At 44.2% G+C, this 19965-nt stretch overlaps 1 protein-coding gene across 9 annotated transcripts in view; it reads left to right on the plus strand.

Moving 5' to 3' along the window:
* herc1 (HECT and RLD domain containing E3 ubiquitin protein ligase family member 1) overlaps nt 1-19965 on the plus strand; it is a 281473-nt gene that overhangs the window by 139400 nt on the left and 122108 nt on the right. For all 9 annotated transcript variants that reach the window (XM_055662723.1, XM_055662728.1, XM_055662725.1 and 6 more), the window contains exons 15-22: nt 2373-2525; nt 2616-2748; nt 6152-6343; nt 6530-6751; nt 9875-10048; nt 11238-11352; nt 14818-14938; nt 15988-16159. In XM_055662723.1, the coding sequence (XP_055518698.1) occupies nt 2373-2525; nt 2616-2748; nt 6152-6343; nt 6530-6751; nt 9875-10048; nt 11238-11352; nt 14818-14938; nt 15988-16159 (1282 nt within the window). The remainder of the gene's footprint in view (nt 1-2372; nt 2526-2615; nt 2749-6151; nt 6344-6529; nt 6752-9874; nt 10049-11237; nt 11353-14817; nt 14939-15987; nt 16160-19965) is intronic.

Below are 19965 nucleotides of genomic sequence, written 5' to 3' on the forward strand. Positions count from 1 at the left end.
TTTCACAGTGCTAAAAGAACTTCATGAGTTTCCTCGCTTCCCGAGTACCTGCCGTTAGCATTACGAGCCGCTACGGGACATCCACGAGCTCCGACGTAGCCGCTACGTACATTCTATGTACTTACCATGAGTTTGATTTTTTTTTAAACTCAGGAGAACTCTTGAATTACCTCGTACAGTGGGACAGGCCTTTTAGGGTGTCACAAAGTGATTACATGATGCAGCAAGCAGTCAAGTCAAGAGAGTTTATTGTCAGTTACACAAAAAAAAGCTGGAGAAACTCAGCGGGTGCAGCAGCATCTATGGAGCGAAGGAAATGGGCAACGTTTCGGGCCGAAACCCTTGGTTTCGGCCCGAAACGTTGCCTATTTCCTTCGCTCCATAGATGCTGCTGCACCTGCTGAGTTTCTCCAGCTTTTTTTTGTGTAACCTTCGATTCTCCAGCATCTGCAGTTCCTTCTTAAACAGAGTTTATTGTCATGTGTCCCAGATAGGACAATGGAATTCTTGCTTGCTGCAGCACAACAGAATATAGTAAGCAAAAAGTTCAGTTCAGTATACACATAAATAAGCAGATAAAGTGCAAGAGACTGTTACAGCTCAGAGTCTGTTTGTTGGCGAGTTTAATAGCCTGATGGCTGTGAGGAAGTAGCTGTTCCTGAACCTGGTTAAGAAGGTAATTAGCAGGTTTATTTTTTATTTTTGAGCGATTGGGCCACAACACTGAGGAAAGGGGTTGTATAGGGGGGGATACAGTGGCTTCTCATTGTCCAAGGAAAGAAAGTGGATGCTCAATCAACAAGTATATTCAAGGAAAGGCAATGTGCTGCAGTAACTCAGTGGGTCAGGCAGCATCTCTGGAGAACGTGGATAGCTGGTGTTTTGGTTCAGGATCCTTCTTCAATAGCATCCAGAGAACGTATTAAAGACTTGGAGTGATAGATATATTTGGGCACTGAGAAAGAATATCTGAACAGGGTGGGCAAGTAGTATTATTGACTAATTCTTATTTAATGGTGGAAATTAAAACAACGTTGGAAGAATATGGCAGATCAAGCAGCAGCAATGGAGGCAAAGATGTGGGGCGACATTTTGGGTCAAGATTCTGTAATGGAAGTGAGTCTTGATATTGGCTTATTATTGTGACATGCACTGAGAACATTATGTGCTATCCAGTCAAATTATGCCTTGCGTGAGTACAGTCGAGCTGTGCACTAGTACAACAGGTATAGAATATTGTGTCGTACTGTTATAGGGTTAAGTTGAAGGAAGTGCAGATTGAAAAACAAAGTGGAAGATCGGGCCTACATCCTAGCTTCTGTGAGGACCATTTGGTCGGATAGCAGTGGGACAGATGATGTTCTTGAATCTGGTGCTGCGTGTTTTCAAGCTTTTACATTTGAGAAAATGATTGGGTTTAAAATGGTCCTTGAATATATTGGCCGCTTTCCTGACGGAATGTGAAATGTAGATGAGGAAGAGGCTGATTTGTGTGATGGACTGAGCTACATCCATACAGTAAATTTCTGTAATTTTTGTGATATTGGACACAGCTGTTGCCAAACGAAGCTGAGATGGAATCAATAGGATGTTTTCTATGGTGCATCTGTAGAAGCTGCCAAGAGTAATTGGAAACAAGCTGAACTTCCTTATTCTTGCGAGGAAGTAGAGGCATTAGCGTGCTTTCTTACTCGTAGCTTCAACGTGATTAGTCCAGGACAAATTGTTGGTGGTATTTACGCCTTGAAGCTATTGAGCATCTCTACTTCAGTACCATTGATGCTGACTGGGGTTGTGTGCACCAATTAGCAAGACATGAATTCAGTGGGTGAGACCAGGCAGACAAAATGAGCCTGACAAGGCTGTCCTGTTTCCGGATCACAGGTGAGAGATAAAATTGGGCAGTATGGGTTGAGGGTCTGTGGTTAGAGGCGAGAATTTCTGATGACGTGAGACATATAACAATCTGGGAGATGGTGGCCTGATGTTCGCGAATGGGGTTAAGGTATGAGGTTTCAGAATGAAAGGCAGCTGGCCTTTTCCAGGTGGAGGTCAGAGCACCAGACTCCAACGGCAACCCCATTGTCTACAGGTTTCATGACCACCTTGGAATTGGTTTAAAGCGAGCAGAGGACTGCTTGTTTGGAGTGAGTAAGCTTGGAACGGGCGAGGGGAGTGAACAGACGCAGATGTCAGTGTTGAGTAAGCAAGTGGAAATGAAGAGATCCACAGAGGGCGCTGTTCAAGAGAAAGTTGTAACTTGAGAAGGAGGAGGAAACTTAAAAGGGCAAATACCCAATTCTTTTGTTTTTTGTTTCTTGTTTAAAAGTCATTAAATTGCTGCATTAAATATGATTATTATTCCTCTCTAGGATCAAGCTTTTGGAGAACTCGAAAAAAATAGTGACAAGCAACTATTGGGAACTTCATCAGCAGAAAACAGCCAGCCAGCTCACTTACACGAGCTCCTGTGCTCCCTGCAGAAGCAACTTCTGGCATATTGCCACAGCAACAGTGTCAATGAGGTAAACATGGATTGCATTCAGCGTTTACTCAGCAATGTACATTTGAGATATCATCTTTTGTTACATGTAAAACTCTGCATGTGTTTTTAGAGCTCCAGCAGCGTGGCATTGTTACACAAACACCTTCAGCTCTTGCTGCCTCATGCAACTGAGATTTACACCCGTTCTGCAACGCTGCTGAAGGAAAGCTCCTGGAATGGAAGTGTCCGGGACAAGCTTCAAGGTACAAATGACGTATTTGAACAAAACGTAGAACAGTACAGCACAAGAACAGGCCCTTCGGCCCACCGGTGGCTGCATTGATTTAGTTTAGTTTAGAAATACAGCGCGGAAACAGGCCCTTTGGCCTACCGGGTCTGCACCGACCAGCGATCCCTGCACATTAACACTATCCTACACACACACACACTAGGGACAATGTTTACATTTACCAAGTCAATTTCCCTATATACCTGTACGTCTTTGGAATGTGGGATGAATGCGAAGATCTCTGAGAAAACCATGCAGGTCACGGGGAGACAGACAAACTCCGTACAGACAGTAGTTGGGATCGAGCCCGGGTCTCTGAGGCTGCAAGGCAGCAACTCTATCGCTGTGTCACCGTGAGGCCAATCTACATTATTTGCATAGGGAGGAACTACAGATGCTGGTTTACATCAAAGATAGACACACATTGCTGGAGTAACTCAGTGGGATCAGCAGCATCTATGCAGAGAAGGAATGGGTGACGTTTCAGGTCGAGACCCTTGAAATCTAATTGCATTTGTCCTGCGAAATCCACCATATTTCTCCATTTCCTGCCCGTTCATGTCTTGTCGAAGTACTTCTTAAAAGTTGTCGTCATTTCGGGCGGTACATACAAGGCACATATCACGGACTATTACGGGCGAGAAAAGGCCAGAACATATCAGGGCTGGCGACAGATGACCTCGGGAAGGGTGGAGTCTATAATGGCCATTGTTGGCTGGGGAAGTTGAGCTTATTGAGTAAGGATACTTGATTTGAAGTTGCATATAAACATAGAAAATAGGTGCAGGAGGAGGCCATTTGGCCCTTCGAGCCAGCACCGCCATTCATTGTGATCATGGCTGATCGGCCCCAATCGTTCCGTGCCTGCCTTCTCCCCATATCACTTGATTCCACTAGCCCCTAGAGCTCTATCTAACTCTCTCTTAAATCCATCCAGTGACTTGGCCTCCACTGCCCCCTGTGGCAGGGAATTCTACGAATTCACAACTCTCTGGGTGAAAAAGCTTTTTCCCACCTCAGTCTTAAATGGCTTCCCCTTTATTCTAAGACTGTGGGCCTTGGTTCGCCCGACATTGGGAACAGTTGATAATAGAATTTGGAGAACTGTGTTTTGAGCAGAAAGAAAAAACAGATAAATTATAGAAAATAGGTGCAGGAGTTGGCCATTCGGCCCTTCGAGCCAGCACCGCCATTCAATGTGATCATGGCTGATAGGGTTCTTAAAGATAGCGGAGTCATGGGGATATGGGGAGAGAGCAGGATCGGGGTACTAATTGTGGATGATCAGCCATGATTGCATTGATTGGCGGTGCTGGCTCGAAGGGCCAAATGGCCTACTCCTGCAGCTATGGTATATTGTCTAATGATCATCTAAAATCAGGACTCCGTTTTGGCTTTTTCCCCATATCTCTTGATTCCGTTAGCCCTAAGAGCTAAATCTAACTCTCTTGAAAACATCTAGTGAATTGGCCTCCACTGCCTTCTGTGGCAGAGAATTCCACAGATTCACAAGTCTCTAGGTGAAAAAGTTTTTTTCTCATCTCAGTCCTAAATGACCTACCCCCTTATTCTTAAACTGTGACACCTGGTTCTGGACTGCCCCCAACATCAGGAACATTTTTCCTGCATCTACCCTGTCCAATCCCCTAAGAATTGTATATGTTTCTATAAGATATCCTCTCATCCTTCTAAATTCCAGCGAAACCAAGCCCAGTTGACCCATTCTTTCATCACCTGTCAGTTCCGCTATCCCGGGAATTAACCTGGTGAACCTACGCTGCACTTCTTCAATTGCAATAATGTCCTTCCTCAAATTAGGAGACCAAAATTGTACACAATACTCCAGGTGTGGTGTCATCAGGGCCCTGTACAACTGCAGTAGGACCTCTTAGTTCCTAAACTCAAATCCTCTTGCAATGAAGGCCAACATGCCATTAGCTTTCTTCACTGCCAGCTGTACCTGCATGCATAAGGGCCTGTCCCACTTTGGCATAATTTACGCGACATCATTTACGCGTCACGACGCACGACGTGCGCATCATGCCGCGCATGTGATGCGTGCATGGTGCGCATTACGCGCGCATGGTGCATGGTGACGTAGGCAGTGACGCGCTGTCGCGCGCCGTGCCCCGGAATGTTATGATGTACAAAATATTTACGCGCCATCTGCAAGATGCGCAAATGACCCCCAAGTGGGACAGGCCCTTAACTTTCAGTGACTGATGTACGAGCACACCCAGGTCTTGTTGCACCTCCCCTTCTCCTAATCTAACACCATTCAGATATTCTGCCTTCCTGTTCTTGACACCAAAGTGGACAACCTCACATTTATCCACATTTATCCTGCATCTGCCATGCTTCTGCCCATTCACCCAACCTATCAAAGTCACCCTGCAAAGTTACCCTGCAGCCTCATGGCATCCTCCTAGCAGCTCATACTGCCACCCAGCTTTGTGTTTTCCACAAACTTAGAGATGTTACATTTAATTCCCTCGTCTTGTCTAAATTCTTTAAATTCCTAAATACAATCTGACTAATATTGTGGATGTTATCTTCAGAGACTTGGATGTGTCAATGTAAGTTAGATCTGGTGACCTGATTTCTGTTGTGCATATACACTTTCCATTGATAATGCCGAGGTTGTAGATGAAGATCGCTCCTACTGTAATTATAGCTACTTGAGCTGAGCATCTTTGATTTTAAGATGTCTTTGAAGTTAGTGAAGCACCATCTGGACTGTTAGCGCAAGTGATTTTCTTCTAATGGAATTAGGTTCCATCTGACAACTATTGCTGCTATGCAAGTTCTTGTTTTTACTTTAGTTTCGAGATATAATGGGGAAACGGGCACTTTAGCCCATCAAGTCCACGCCGACCAGTGATCACCTGTACACCAGTTCTATCCTAGACACTAGGGACAATTTACAAAAGCCAATTAACCTATAAACCTGCTAACCTTTGGAAAGCCAGAGGAACATGGATAAAACCCGTGCAGTCATAGGGAGAACGTACAAACTCCGTATAGACAGCACCCGGACGCAGGATCAAACCCGAATCTCTGGCGCTGGAAGGCAGCAACTCTAACACTGTGCCATTGTGCCACCCTCGTTCGTCCAAGTAGTGAATCTAGCCTCCCTGATTGCTCAGCCAGAAAATTGAGTTACAAAGTGTTATAGACTAATGTAATTTAACTTGGATGTGGGGAAATATAAATTTGGTTTACCAACAATGGATAATGTCATTTTCTGTTTTTATTGTTTGAATGTTGCCCAAGTTATTGTTTTAAGATCAACGTTTGAAACTGGAAACCAGCTTTTTGTGTAAGTAAATACATTAATAATTCTTTCAAATACCTACATGGAATTACTTTCCTTGCAGGAGTCCTGTATGGATCGGCAGCTGGGAGCATGGTGTGTCAGATCATTAATTCTCTATTGTTGCTGCCTGTCTCTGTGGCGCGGCCTTTGCTAAGCCACCTGCTGGATTTACTACCATCATTGGATCGTTTAAACCGACTTTTACCGGCGGCAGGCTTTTTAGAGGAACAGGAGCTGCAATGGCCACTGCATGGTAAGAAAGGTACTTTTACACGTGGGCTGTTAATAATCTGCTAACTTAGTATTTTTGCATTATCGGGAAATAATTGAATGTTATTCATTAATAAGTTACTTGAGTGGGATCAAAATGTAGCATAAAATCTGAGAATGGAATATTTAAAAAGTATATATAATGGTAAACTGTTCAATTTGCAATTAGGTAATCCTGAATGTGTTGACCCTGAGGATTTGGCCATTCCACACCCTGCCCAGTCTTGGGTCTGGATGGTGGATCTGGAGAGAACGGTTGCACTACTCGTGGGCCGATGTCTTGGTGGAATGTTGCAGGGTTCACCGACGTCACCAGAGGAACAAGACACGGCTCACTGGTTGAAAACGCCGCTCTTCAGCAATGGATTGGAAATGGATCACTCTCAGCTAGGTAAAAGTAATTTCAACATTCGGTGATTTAGCTCAGAAGTATATTGAAGCGTAACTTTCCTTTTCGTTCCTGATAAAGCTATTTCAGTTGTGGAGAACATGCTCACTGTGCTCTACTGTAGTGGCAGCTTGCAGACTGCAATAATAACTTTTTGGAAGCAGATTTTTCCATAGAAAATTGACAATGCTGGAGGCCTTAAGATGCATTAAGGTGGATAAATCCCTGGGATCTGATGCCCAACGCATCACCGGTTCCTCGCTCCTCTCCATTGAGTCTGTCCAAAGCAAGCGCTGTCTGCGGAGGGCGCTCAGCATCGCCAAGGACTGCTCTCACCCCAACCATGGACTGTTTACCCTCCTACCATCCGGGAGGCGCTACAGGTCTCTCCGTTGCCGAACCAGCAGGTCGAGGAACAGCTTCTTTCCGGCGGCTGTCACTCCACTCAACAACGTACCTCGGTGACTGCCAATCACCACCCCCCCCCCCCCGGACACTTATTATTATTTATTCAAATCGTTTGCTATGTCGCTCATCCAGGGAGATGCTAAATGCGTTTTGTTGTCTCTGTACTGTACACTGACAATGACAATTAAAATTGAATCTGAATCTGAATCTGAAGTGTATCCTATGACATTATGAGAAGCTAGGGAAGAAATTCCCTGGTCCCTGACAGAGATATTTGTGTCATTGATAGCCATGGGTGCGGTACTGCAAGGCTGAAGGGCAGCTAATGTTGTGCCACTACTTAAGAGAGGCTGCAATGAAAAGGCTTGGAACTGGTGAACTTGACGTTATTGGAGGATAAGTTATTGGAGGGGTTGAGCAAACCACGGGGCCAATCTCCACTTGCATATCTTACTCCCAAATTAACTGTATATTAAATATTAAAAAACACGAAACTTTATCCTTTAAACTTTACTAATAAATACTAATAAATACTGTACACTCAGCTCCCAGAATCCTTAACCTGAAGGTAAAAATGTAAACCCGGTCCTCTTCCACCAATCAAAGGCTTCCAGCAGACTCCTTCTCTGGAACGTTGCCGATTTCGGTGTCAGGTACGCCTCCCCTCGTACCAACGGCTCCCTGGGCCTCTGTGAAAACAAGCCCCGCGATGTATTTTATACTTACAGCACAGGTACTCCTCCCCTCGCACCAACGGCTCCCTGGGCCTCTGTGAAACATGATTTGGAGTTTATTCAAAACATATGAATTTAAAATGTAAATTAAAATAAACATTTAATTCTATCTATTTATTTATTTATTGAATGACTTTGTAAATATTTGATTAGTGTATAAATGTAAATAATTTGGTGTACATATAGCTGCTGGTGTCCATATGGTGTACATGTAGCTGCTAAATTTGTATAAGATAATTATAAGCAGTTGAATAAGGGGTGGGAATTAATAAGCTTTGGCTTATTAATTCCTTTTCGGACAAACAATTTCATTTATTTATAGATATTTTTTATGACACTTTATAAATATTTTTCTTTTGTTTTGTATGCTGTTTCACACTTTCTTTTTATTCTTTTATTCTGTTCAAAATAATGAAATTAATTTTTTTTTTAAATTGACATGTTTAGTTAAAGTAATCAAAAGAAAAATCTTGTTTGCGGAGTCAGGAACAGATATAATTAATTTCAAAGAAAGAAGCGTCAGTTAGAATAGAAAAGGTTTCATAACTAAATAATCATGGGGTTATGAGGCTAGGGGAATGGATAAAGGCTTATGGGAGAAGGCAGGAAATTGTGATTAAGAGGCAGAGATCAGCCATGAGTGAATGGCGGAGTAGACTCCATGGGCCGAATGGCCTAATTCTACTCTTGTAACTATCTTTCTGGGGAATATGACATGGTCACCTGAGCTGTGAATTCTGAGATTCTAAGAAATGTTGAATGATTGTGAGTGAAGGATGACTATTAGTTATTGCATGTAGTTATTTAAGATTGTATTCTTATCAATATAATGAATGTAAAAATTAAAGTGTTGGAACAAAATAGATTCATTATGTACATTGGGCATCCAACCTGTTTAGTTCTTGCATTATATTCACTATTGTAGTTAGAAGGTCCAGCACAAATTATTCTAAGCATTAAATATTTTTACCAACAATAAGATTTATCCCCATATTATTGCCTCTACATACCAAGCTTGATTTACCATGTGAAATAGATTTAGTCATATCAAAAGTATTAAGACACCAGTTGGTCCTGATATCAAAGTTTAGTTCACAGATACAGCATCGAAAAAGGCCCTCTGGTCCACGAGCCCACATTAACCATCCATCACCCGTTCACACTAGTCTATGTTATCCTCTCTGCCATGAGAGGCAATTTAAAGAGACTAATTGATTTACTGTCCTGCACTTCTTTGGGATGTTGGAGAAAACCAAAGCACTGGCAGGAAACCCATTTGGTCACCGGGAGAATGTGCAATCTCCACACAAACAGCACTGAAGATCAGGATCACACTCTTTCTTAAATTGGATTATGTACCACTTGTACACCTTATCATATGCCTATTAACATCTGATCTTGGATATGTGTGTGTGTTTGTTCGTGTGTGTGGGTGTGTGTTTGTTCGTGTGTGTATTTGTTGTATGTGTGTATAATCACATCTTCTCGAAAAAAAAACACACGCTAACGATTAAATTTTTACATATTTCGCTAGAGATTTTACCCCTGAATCTGAAATCGCTGCATCTGAAAAATTAATGCTTTATTCCTCCCAATTATTAATGAAAATTTTCAAGAATCTGAAAAGAATTTGGGGGAAAAAACCCACTGTCTTCTTGCTCGCGCTGCAAGTGACGTAAACCCCCCCTCACGTGGGGGCAACGGGTAGGGGACTGGTGCATTGGGGGGAGCATGCAGCCGGGAGCGGGGGAGCATTGCATTCTGGAACCAGCCCTACCCTATGACGACCCACCCCCGCCGCTCCCTCTCTGCCCTCCTGCCTCCCGTGGTGGCTACAGGTGGGGGACGGCTGCGTTGGGGGAGCAGACACAACGGGTTTGCACTTGGTCTAGTTTAATCTATAAATTTTGGAAGGATTTTAAATGCAGATTTGAAAGTCTAGCTTATTGTACAACTGGTAAGATAAAGTTATTTGTTTGTACAGATAAATGCATGAGCTCTCTGCTAGAAGTTGCACTGTCTGGAAATGAAGAACAGAAACCTTTTGAATATAGCCTTGGAGCAGAGAACGTAATGCTTGTTGATCTGGCTTTGGGCTCCAGCAAAGAACCTGTCAATGCTCTGTGGCTCAAAATGCAGGACTATGCGGTCACCAAAGGTATGTGAAGTGGTTTAAAACTTTAGCTATGTGTATTTGTCTAATTATATCCATATGCACTACACACACTTTGAGAAATAATAACATGTTCAATAGCAATTTTCTCTTAAAAAAATATTCCGCAATAGTTCACACACAAGGATGACCGAAACCAAGATTGAAAACAAATTTCAGTATCATTTTAAATATGCAAAGAGATATAGGTTATTGAGGTGACAATGGCTAGAGTTGGAATTCTATGAAAGGGGGCTAAGATAATTGAAGGTTCTATCCATCGATAGGTGGGTTGAATTATCAGGAGTGTGATCTGAGGAACAGCAAATGTAGACAAAGAATTTGAAGCTTTTTGAGATTATAGAGATAAGGAACCCACTCTGGAATCCTACTCTATTTTAAATTCATACTTTGTCAACAAGGGAACAAATAAATAAGGCACATATTAAAGTTTTAATGAATTGCAACTTGTGGGGTTAGCAAGAAAGGTTTGGGAGACCAGCAAGTTGTGCTCTGGGCAATTCTGCTGATAACATAGATAAGGGACTTGAAAGCAGCGATGCTGCACTGAGATGATAGATGGGTGTGGTGGTGATAGAACAGGAGATGAAGCTCTGTTTAAGATAAAAATGGTGGAAACTGTTGAATTACCATTCAACAGTAACTATTTGGACAATAAAACCATTGCAGCAACAAGGTCCTGGAGCTTTACAAGATACAAGATACAAGATACAATTTAATTGTCATTTGGACCCCTTGAGGTCCAAACGAAATGCCGTTTCTGCAGCCATACATTACAAACAAATAGACCCAAGACACAACATAATTTACATAAACATCCATCACATTGCTGTGATGGAAGGCCAAAAAAACTTAACTGAGCAGGTTAGTTTGACTTGTGAGTGTTCAGTTAAAGAAAGTGCTATCTCATCTAGGTTTTGGAGTTAAAGCAAAATATTTATTTATTTACGGGATAAGCGCATTCTGGGAACATCTGACATTGAAGTCGTGATCTGCTGGGAAACTGGAAATGCGTCAATCATCTGGATCGCACTTTGTATTAACATTAAACAAAAGATATTCCATTCCACGGTAGGAGCGTTAACACTTAAAAACACAGGTTTCCCAGGCTAATCTGAAATGTATGCGAATTACTTACCAATAGATTTATTGACGTTATAAATATATTTTCCAGATTGGGATAGTGCTGTACTTGGCAACGAGACCTTGTTGGATACAGCTTCAAGATTTGTCCTTGCAGCTCTTTTGAAGCACACTAGTTTACTCAATCAAGTATGTGGGGAGAGCAGGTAAATAAAATGAGATGTTTTCATTTGTTAATAAACCAGATTTGGTAGGACTGTTCTTTTTTTGAGTATAATTTCCAATTTAACAAGTCATTTGCGTCAACACAATGAGGGGAATGGGTTTGGATGACATATTATATTAAAAAAATCTTTAATAATTGCACACAGTAGAGACCAAGTACATCATTCACGTCAAACTGGTTTACAGAGTGAAGAACAATCGGGACAGGATGGTGAACAAGAAGCAAGGTGAAAGAGAAGGGGTTTATGCATACACTCTAAGGAATAGGAGTAGAATTAGACCATTCGCCCCATCAAATCTACTCTGCCATTTAATCATGGCTGACCCATCTCTCCCTCCGAACCCCATTCTCCTGCCTTCTCCCCATAACGTCTGACACCCGTACTAATCAAGAATCTATCTATCTCTACCTTAAAAATATCCACTAACTTGGCCTCCACAGCCTTCTGTGGCAAGGAATTCCACCGATTCACCACTCTGACAAGAAATGTCTTCTCATCTCCTTCCTAAAAGAACGAACGTCCTATAATTCTGAGGCTATGACCTCGAGTTCTAGACTCTCCAACTAGTGGAAGCATCCACTCTATCCAAGCCTTTCACTATGTTTCAATGAGGTCCCCACTCAGATGAGTATAACAGCAGTGTCTCTTTGTCTCTGTCTCACTCAGTGCCAGTCCTTCCTGTCCTGCCTGCTTGCCTTTCTCTCTCACTCGCTCTTTCTCACTCACTTTTTCTCTCTCTACTGTTGTCATATCTACCCACTCACGCGCCCCCTGCCAGTTCTTCCCTTCTCTCTCTTTCTGCCAGCTGCCTACGTCTCCATTCGCTACCTTATTCCCATTTCTCTGCCCGCTTCTCTGCCCACTCCCCAACCCCACAAATATACTATACAATACAATTTATTTGTCACTTGAACCACATAGAGGCTCAAATGGGATGTTGTTTCTGCAGTCATACACACAAGAAAAAAAGACCCAAGACACAACACAATTTACACAGACATCCATCACAGCGCATCTCCTCCTCGCTGCGATGGAACGCAAAATAACTTATCTCTCCCCTGCACTCCCCATTCCCCTCCCGATGTCAGAGTCAAAGCCCCCGGCGGGCGATGGCAATTGTCCCGCGGCCATGAGCGCCGTGCCGGGCGATGCAAGGCCGCGCTCCGGGTCTTGTTAGAGCCCCCGGCGGGCGCTAGCAAAGTCCCGCAGCCGTTGAAGCCACGCCGGGCGATGTTAGGCCCCGCTCCAGGCACTCCTCGACCCCGCGACTCGGGCGGGAGAAGTCGCAGTTGCGGAAGCCCCGAAAAGCGGTCTCCCAGCAGCGACCCGTCCACCGGACCTGCGGTTCCGATATTAGGGTCGGGTCGCAGCACGCGCGGTAAGCACAGCTCCAATCTCCGAAGGGCCAGCTCCGTGAGCAGTGCGTAGGTCCACAGCTCCGCACTGGAGCCCGAACTTGTTCCTGCTGGAGGCCGCTCCACGTTGCACCCACACACAACACAGACCCGACAGGGAAAACAGGTTCACCGTGCACACAGATTTTAACAGTTTCCCCCACACACACCCACACACACACACACACACACACACACACACACACACACACACACACACACACACACACACACACACACACACACCCCAAAAAAAAAAAAAAAAAACATTAAAACGGGACAAAAACTAACAAAAAGACAGACGGACTGCAGAGGCCGCTGTGACGTGAGTAGCGCCGCCCACCGGTTGGAGGATAGCTTGCTACCATTGCAGTAAAGAACTATTTATGGATGGTTTTATACAAACTGTTTTGGCTTTGAGGTCTTAACCTAAGGTTTCTTCAGCTATAACCAAGCAATTTGACCCATCAAGCCTACTCTGCCATTCATAGAGACATAGATGCATAGACAATAGGTGCAGGAGTAGGCCATTTGGCCCTTCGAGCCAGCACCGCCATTCAATATCATCATGGCTGATATCCAGAATCAGTACCCCATTCCTGCCTTCTCCCCATACCACTTGATTCCTCTAGCCCTAGGAGCTCTAACTATTTATATTCCTTTCCGTTGTTTAATTCTGAGGCTATGATCTCTGGTCCGAGACTCCTCCACTAGTGGAAACATCCTCTCCACTCATTTCTGGGATCATACTTGTACGCATCCTCTGGACCCTCTCCAGAGCCAGCACATCCTTCCTCAGATATGGGGTCCAAAATTGCTCACAATACTCCAAACATGGCCTTATAGAGCCTCAGCATTACATCCCAGTTTTTGTATTCTATCCCTCTTGACATGAATGCTCGCATTGTGCTTGCCTTCCTTACTTCCGATCCAACTTGCAAATTAACTTTTTGGGAATTCTGCACCAGCACTCCCTTTGCACGTACGCCTTTAATCCTACTATCAAAATGCATGACTTCACACTCTGCTACGCTGTATTCCAACTGCCACTTCTCTCTGCCCACTCTCCTAACCTGTCCCAAGTCCTTCTGCAAAGTCCCTCCTTTCTCTACACTACCTGCCCCACCACCTATCTTCATATCATCTGCAAACTTGGCCACAAAGCCTTCAATCCCCCTCATCCAAATCATTAACATACAAGGTGAAGATTAGCGGCCATAGCACCGACACCTGCGGAACTCCACTAGTCACTGAACCAGAAAAGACCCCCTTTATTGCCACTCTTTGCATTCGACCATTCAATCAACCTGCAATCCATGCTACCATCTCCCCTTTGATACCATGAGCTTTCATCTTCCGCAGCCTCTCGGAGGGGAAATAAATAAAGAAAATTGATAATTAGAAAAGGGCTAGGATGTGCAAAAGGTTAACAATGACTGATTTCTGCCAGTGGATGAGAGCAGAATTCTCCAGCTAGGATAGAGAGCATGGGTATAAATATCGATGTTGGTGCTTGCTTTACTTTATAGTTATAAATGGGGAGGTCTTGCCAGATCTTTACTTTTGGATGATCCATTCAATTTCCATTAAGTAATGCCAAATGTGTAAATGACTTTATATTCTTGCCATCCAAGACTCCTATGATTTAATTTTCAGAGTGGCAACTTTCTATCATGCATCCTCCCACAGTTCTTATGTCAGCTGTTGTAGGGTATATATGGCAGGAGTCTTTACTAAAACAATTAGCTCATGGTAGTTCCTGTTAACCAGCAGTTTTAACAGCAGCTGACACATTCCATATGTACTGCTTCCTCATCAACCATGAGACTTTCCAGCTGGACTGAACGTCGTCAGGCTTCTTCATATCAGCTTTGCAAATACCATTGGCACAATGGCGGATTAGGCTGAAAGACTGTATTGTCGCAATATGTCCTCTGTACATTTGTAAATCTTTGTTTTTGTGAAATAAATTATCTGAATCTTGTTCCAATAGACATTTATGTTTAGCACCATTTTTAGTCACCTAATTTTTTTCAATCTTTTACCTTAGATACCAACCTAGTAAAGCACTTGCAGAAATATATCGTTGCGTTTACAAGGTCCGTAACAGATTACTAGCATGTAAAAACATGGAGCTTATCCAGACACAGTCACCTTCCAATGAAAGGAGGGTAAGTTCATGTAAAAAGATTTTAAATGCATCAGTGTTTTGTTATTGGAACACCCTTCCAGGTAGCTTTGAGTGGAATAGTTTGTACATTCGACAGTGGAAGCTTACACCACATCAAGAAAGTATTTGATCTTTCTTGCTTATGACAGCTCATCACAACAGGAATTCGAAACTGATCCCACTGCCCTGCCATTACTCCATTGCCTTACCTTTGTTTTCATACATTTCATAGCCCTTTTAAATGGTTTTGAATGATTTTTTTCCTCTTAATTCTTATCCCCTCTTCTCATTCATTTTTCTGATTTTCTCAGTTACTATCTCCTTTTGAAAAAACGTTTGCCTAACCACCCATCAACTAGACCTTCATAGCATGCTTTTGTCATTTAATTTAATCTAAGCTTTCTGCTTCTCCAGATATTTGTAATATTCCTGCTTCCCATTAAGCTTAATGTCACTCAACTACCATATTCATTTAAACATGCCCCATGTGCTTTGTTTTATAAAATATATCACCAACTTTGTTTCTGTTTAGTGGCATCTTTGTGTTTGAAAATTGTTACACGATGGAAAGCCATTGTTATGGGAAATTATCTATCTGTGGTGGGGACTGGCAGGAGTCCAGCCAAAAACTAGTGGGACACAAGTTGTGTGCTCTAGACGTGTTTATTCTTCTGCATACAGCTCCCTACTCCTCAGCTGGCACGGGCATTGCCCAGCCTTAAATAACAACTCAGATACCGACCCCGTGACTCGTGCCTCCCCCACCAAGAAGCCGTCCTCTAGAGCCGATGGTTCGTCGTGACCTTGGGTTGCTATCAGGTGCCGCCACATATCTCTCTTGTGGTTGCAATGTGTTGGAAACTTTCCAGCATGCTTTTTATGATTGGCTCCATTCAACTCAGATTTTTAGCATAGAAGAACAGCTTTCAGCTAAGTCTATTCAAATAAATCTTTGCATGATGTAAAAATATTTTTAATGAAAGTATCGTTGAGCTTTAAAATGGACAATAGGAAAAGTATCACTAAAGTAAGTGTTCCTTCTCTTTCAAGTTGTCGGAGAATAAAGAGTCAACAGATGCTGACCTTCAGGAGCAATCTTTCACTCGCACCATTGATGAAGAAGCTGAGATGGAAGAGCAAGCAGATCGGGATCGTGAAGATGAGCACCAGGGACAAGAGGAGGAAGAGGAAGAAAGGGAACAAGAGGTCATGACTGCCGGAAGTAAGAAAGTCCTCCCTGAAATTAATCCTTAAGTCTCATTTAAGGATTGCCATTGCTTACTTGAATGTATTATTGCTATGCTGTGATAATCTATATGGTAGGCACCCTCTGGTTTAAGCCTTGTATCAGAGTGATTAATTAATTGTATTAATTAATTGTCTTAAATCGTATGAAATACTTGATCAATCCAGCACTAGTTGTAGAAAATGGCATTTCGTCTTGCAGGCTGGATGGAAATAGCATGATAAAATGCTAACAACTATATGTTTATGCACTGAATTATTTAATTCCCAACAGCCAAAGTCAAAGACTATCACCAAACAAAGTGAGGAGGAAGGTGACCGAGAGCAATTCTCTCGGGTTTAGACTAGCAGATGTGCATGATTAATTGCTAGGTAAATCCTATAGGAAAAACTTCCTAAAGCAAATATTCAAAGTTTGAATCTAATCAGTGCAGAGGATCTTCACTGATGGTTATTCCACCAACTGGTACTGCTTGGTATGTGAAATAAATTTTAATAAAATGATTATTTGTCTTATAATGTTTATTTTATTGGTGAAATGGGTGGATTCTCCCTGTAGTGAGGCCTACTTTCGTTTTGGGCTAGTATTCTTTAGACTTTTCAGTTTAAAGCCTCGCGTTTGGACTTTAGCAGAGAATGAATCTCCCTGTTTATCCAAGTGTTCTGGCTCTGATAACTGCAGAGACTTGATGGATGCAAGATGACATTGGAATGGAACGACTCTTTGCCGGCTGGTCCCAGAGGAGGATCCACTATTATCCACTACTATCATTTCACTCTTCTTCGTTTACATGTGTATGGTTTAATTGTACTCATGTACACTATGATTGACTGGATAACATGCAGAACATGCAGTTTTTCCTGTGTATCTCAGTACACGTAATCATAATACAGGTGCACAACCTTTTATCCGACAGCCTTGGGACCAGACACTTTTCGTAATTCAGAATTTGTCGGTCTTTGGAATGGAAATTTTTTAGCGTAGATTTTAATGGCTGGCTCAGTGGTAGAGTGCTCGGCTCATATCCGCAAGGTCGCGAGTTTGCGCCTTGATCCCGGCAGTTACTCGGTCGCGAGTTTGAGTCTTCAATGTCGTTTTTTCTTGCAGAATAAATATCTGTATGAAATGCAGTGTGTTGAATGAATTCCTGAATTTGTAAATGTGCCCGCAGCATTGAATCGCCTCTCGCACCCGTGTCACCCTAGCGGGGCTACATGCCCTTAGGCGGCCTAGCTCGGGGATTCTTGAATCCCCGAGCTAGGTCGCGAGTTTGCGCCTCGATCCTGGCAGTTACTCGGTCGCGAGTTTGAGTCTTCAATGTAGTTTTTTCTTGCAGAATAAATGTTTGTATGAAATGCAGTGTAGGAGAGGTGTACTGACTGTGTGGGCAGAACTTTGGAAGTGATTGCCCACCAGTCTCCCTGTCCCTGGGATAGCAGGGGGCGATCAAACAGCACAATACCCCCCTCCCCCTCCAACTCCAGAGGAATCCGCTCCCCGATGGGCCGCTACGGCGACAAGTGGCAGTTTGCCCACAGCCCGAGCTGCGCCACCCCAAGAATAAGACGTACCTTGCATACCATCAGCTTCTGCCCCTACGTGTTCCTCTGGAGTTGGAGCGGGGCTGGGCTGGAGTTGCTGCTGGCTGTGGGTCTCTGGGATCTCCGTGCTTGCAGAGTGCCTGGGGGTCGGTGTCCCGTTGGTCCTGACGTCTCCGGCCACCCCCCTGGACAGTAGCTGAGACTGGGAACTGTACCGCCCTTGCCCCCTCCCTCTGCAACTGCAAACAACCCCACTCTCCTGCAAGGGCGGTACAGTTCCCGGAGGATAGCAGGTGGCCGGAGACGTCAGGACCAACAGGAACCCGCTCCCCGATGGGCCCCTACGACGCCCCGAGCTGCGCCCCATCATCCGCAACCCATGTTCCTCTGTAGTTGGAGCGGGGCTGGGCTGGGCTGCTGTTGGCTGTGGGTCTCTGGGATCTCCGTGCTTGCGGTGGGCCTGGTGGTCGACGTCCAATTGGTCCTGACGTCTCCGGTGACTGCACTGACCTGCTGCCATCGCCGACGTGAAGACAGTACAAAGCCCCCGCGCCGGTGCAATGAGCGGGGAGCTGGAGAGGGGAGGGAAGGGGTCACACACATGGCCGGGAAGCAGAGGGGTGTAGGTGGGGTGAAACTGAAGGGAGCGACAATCTGCTGCTGCCTGCACGCTGAGTTAAAAAGTTCCCACGCAAGACTCACGATACACTGTGTATCGTGTCTACCGTGGGAACTTTTTAACTCAGCGGGCAGGTAGCAGCATATTGTCAATTATTAACCTTCCCGCGCAATATACCCTCACCTTCTCTTTTATGAATGGGGATTTAGTTCCCCTTTCTTCGAGGACCGACCGGAGGTTCCGCTGTCACCTCTGCGGGCCGCCCTCGGTGAACGTTTTCAAGGACCTTTCTTCAAGGACCGAAAAAAATGTCCGCTATTCGGAGGTTTTCGTTATTTGGATCTTCGGATAAAAGGTTGTGCACCTGTAATGAACTAAACTTTAGGGGAGAAAAACTAAATGTTCATGTTAATTGGCCCTTATCAACACCGTTCGTTGTAATACTGTGTATGTGCGCGTTTGTGTGGTGGTCTGTGGGTGAGTGTGTGTGTGTGGTGTATTATGGTTACCGTATCAAGGGATGTAGGCCGAAGGGCCAGTTTTGTTCTGCACTCTTCTATGTTCTATATACAGTGTCCTCTATAATGTTTGGGAAAAGACCCATCATTTATTTATTTGCCTCTGTACTCCACAATTTGAGATTTGTAGTAGGAAAAATTCACATGTGGTTAAAGTGAACATTGCAGATTTTAATAAAGGCCGCTTTAGCAGCTGCGGCTCGCCTGCAGTCTGTCTGTTTTTTTGTTGTTCTTTTTTGTCCTGTTTTAGCGGCGACCCGGCCTCGGCGACCCGGCCTTGGAGCTGGGGCAGCGGCCACCCGGCCTCGGAGCTGGGGCAGTGTTCCGGCGGCAGCGGCCACTCGACCCGACCGCGGGCCTAGTGGACGACATCGTCGGCAGCTCCTGGGGCACAGGTGACCTGTTTTCCGGAGCTTCTGCGACAACAGCTGCGTCCGCTGGACTGGAGGGCGGCAGCTTCGACCACCCTGGGCCGCGGAGTTGAACCGGCCCGTTCGCGGAGCTCGGATTCAGCCGCGGGACTGACATTACTTACCATCGCCCGGCGGGGTCATAACATCTGAAGCCTGGATGGCCTCGGCGCAGAGGGAGAATAAGAAGGGAAGAAACAAAGACTTAAGATTTTTGCCTTCCATCACAGTGAGGAGGTGCCTGGTGAACTCACTGCGGTGGATGTTAATTTGTGTTTATTGTGTGTTTTTGTCATTTTTACTATATGTACGACTGCAAGGCAACAAAATTTCATTCAGACTGCAAGGTGTGAATGACAATAAAGGCTACTTGACTTGACTTGACTTTTATACATTTTGGTTTGACCATATAGAAATTACAGCAGTGTTTATACATAGTCCCCCTCCATTTCAGGGCACCATAATGTTTGGGAAACAGCAATGTCATGTAAATGAAAGTAGTCATGTTTAGTACTTTGTTGCATATCCTTTGCAATGACAGCCTGAAGTTTGGGATTCATGGACATCACCAGTTGCTGGGTGTCTTCTCTGGTGATGCTCTGCCAGGCCTGCATTGAAGCCATCTTTAGCTTATGCTTGTTTTGGGGGCTAGTCCCCTTCAGTTTTCTCTTCAGCATATAAACAGTCCTCATGT

Source organism: Leucoraja erinacea, chromosome 36 (assembly GCF_028641065.1).
Source record: "Leucoraja erinacea ecotype New England chromosome 36, Leri_hhj_1, whole genome shotgun sequence".
Classification (NCBI taxonomy): Eukaryota; Metazoa; Chordata; class Chondrichthyes; order Rajiformes; family Rajidae; genus Leucoraja; species Leucoraja erinaceus.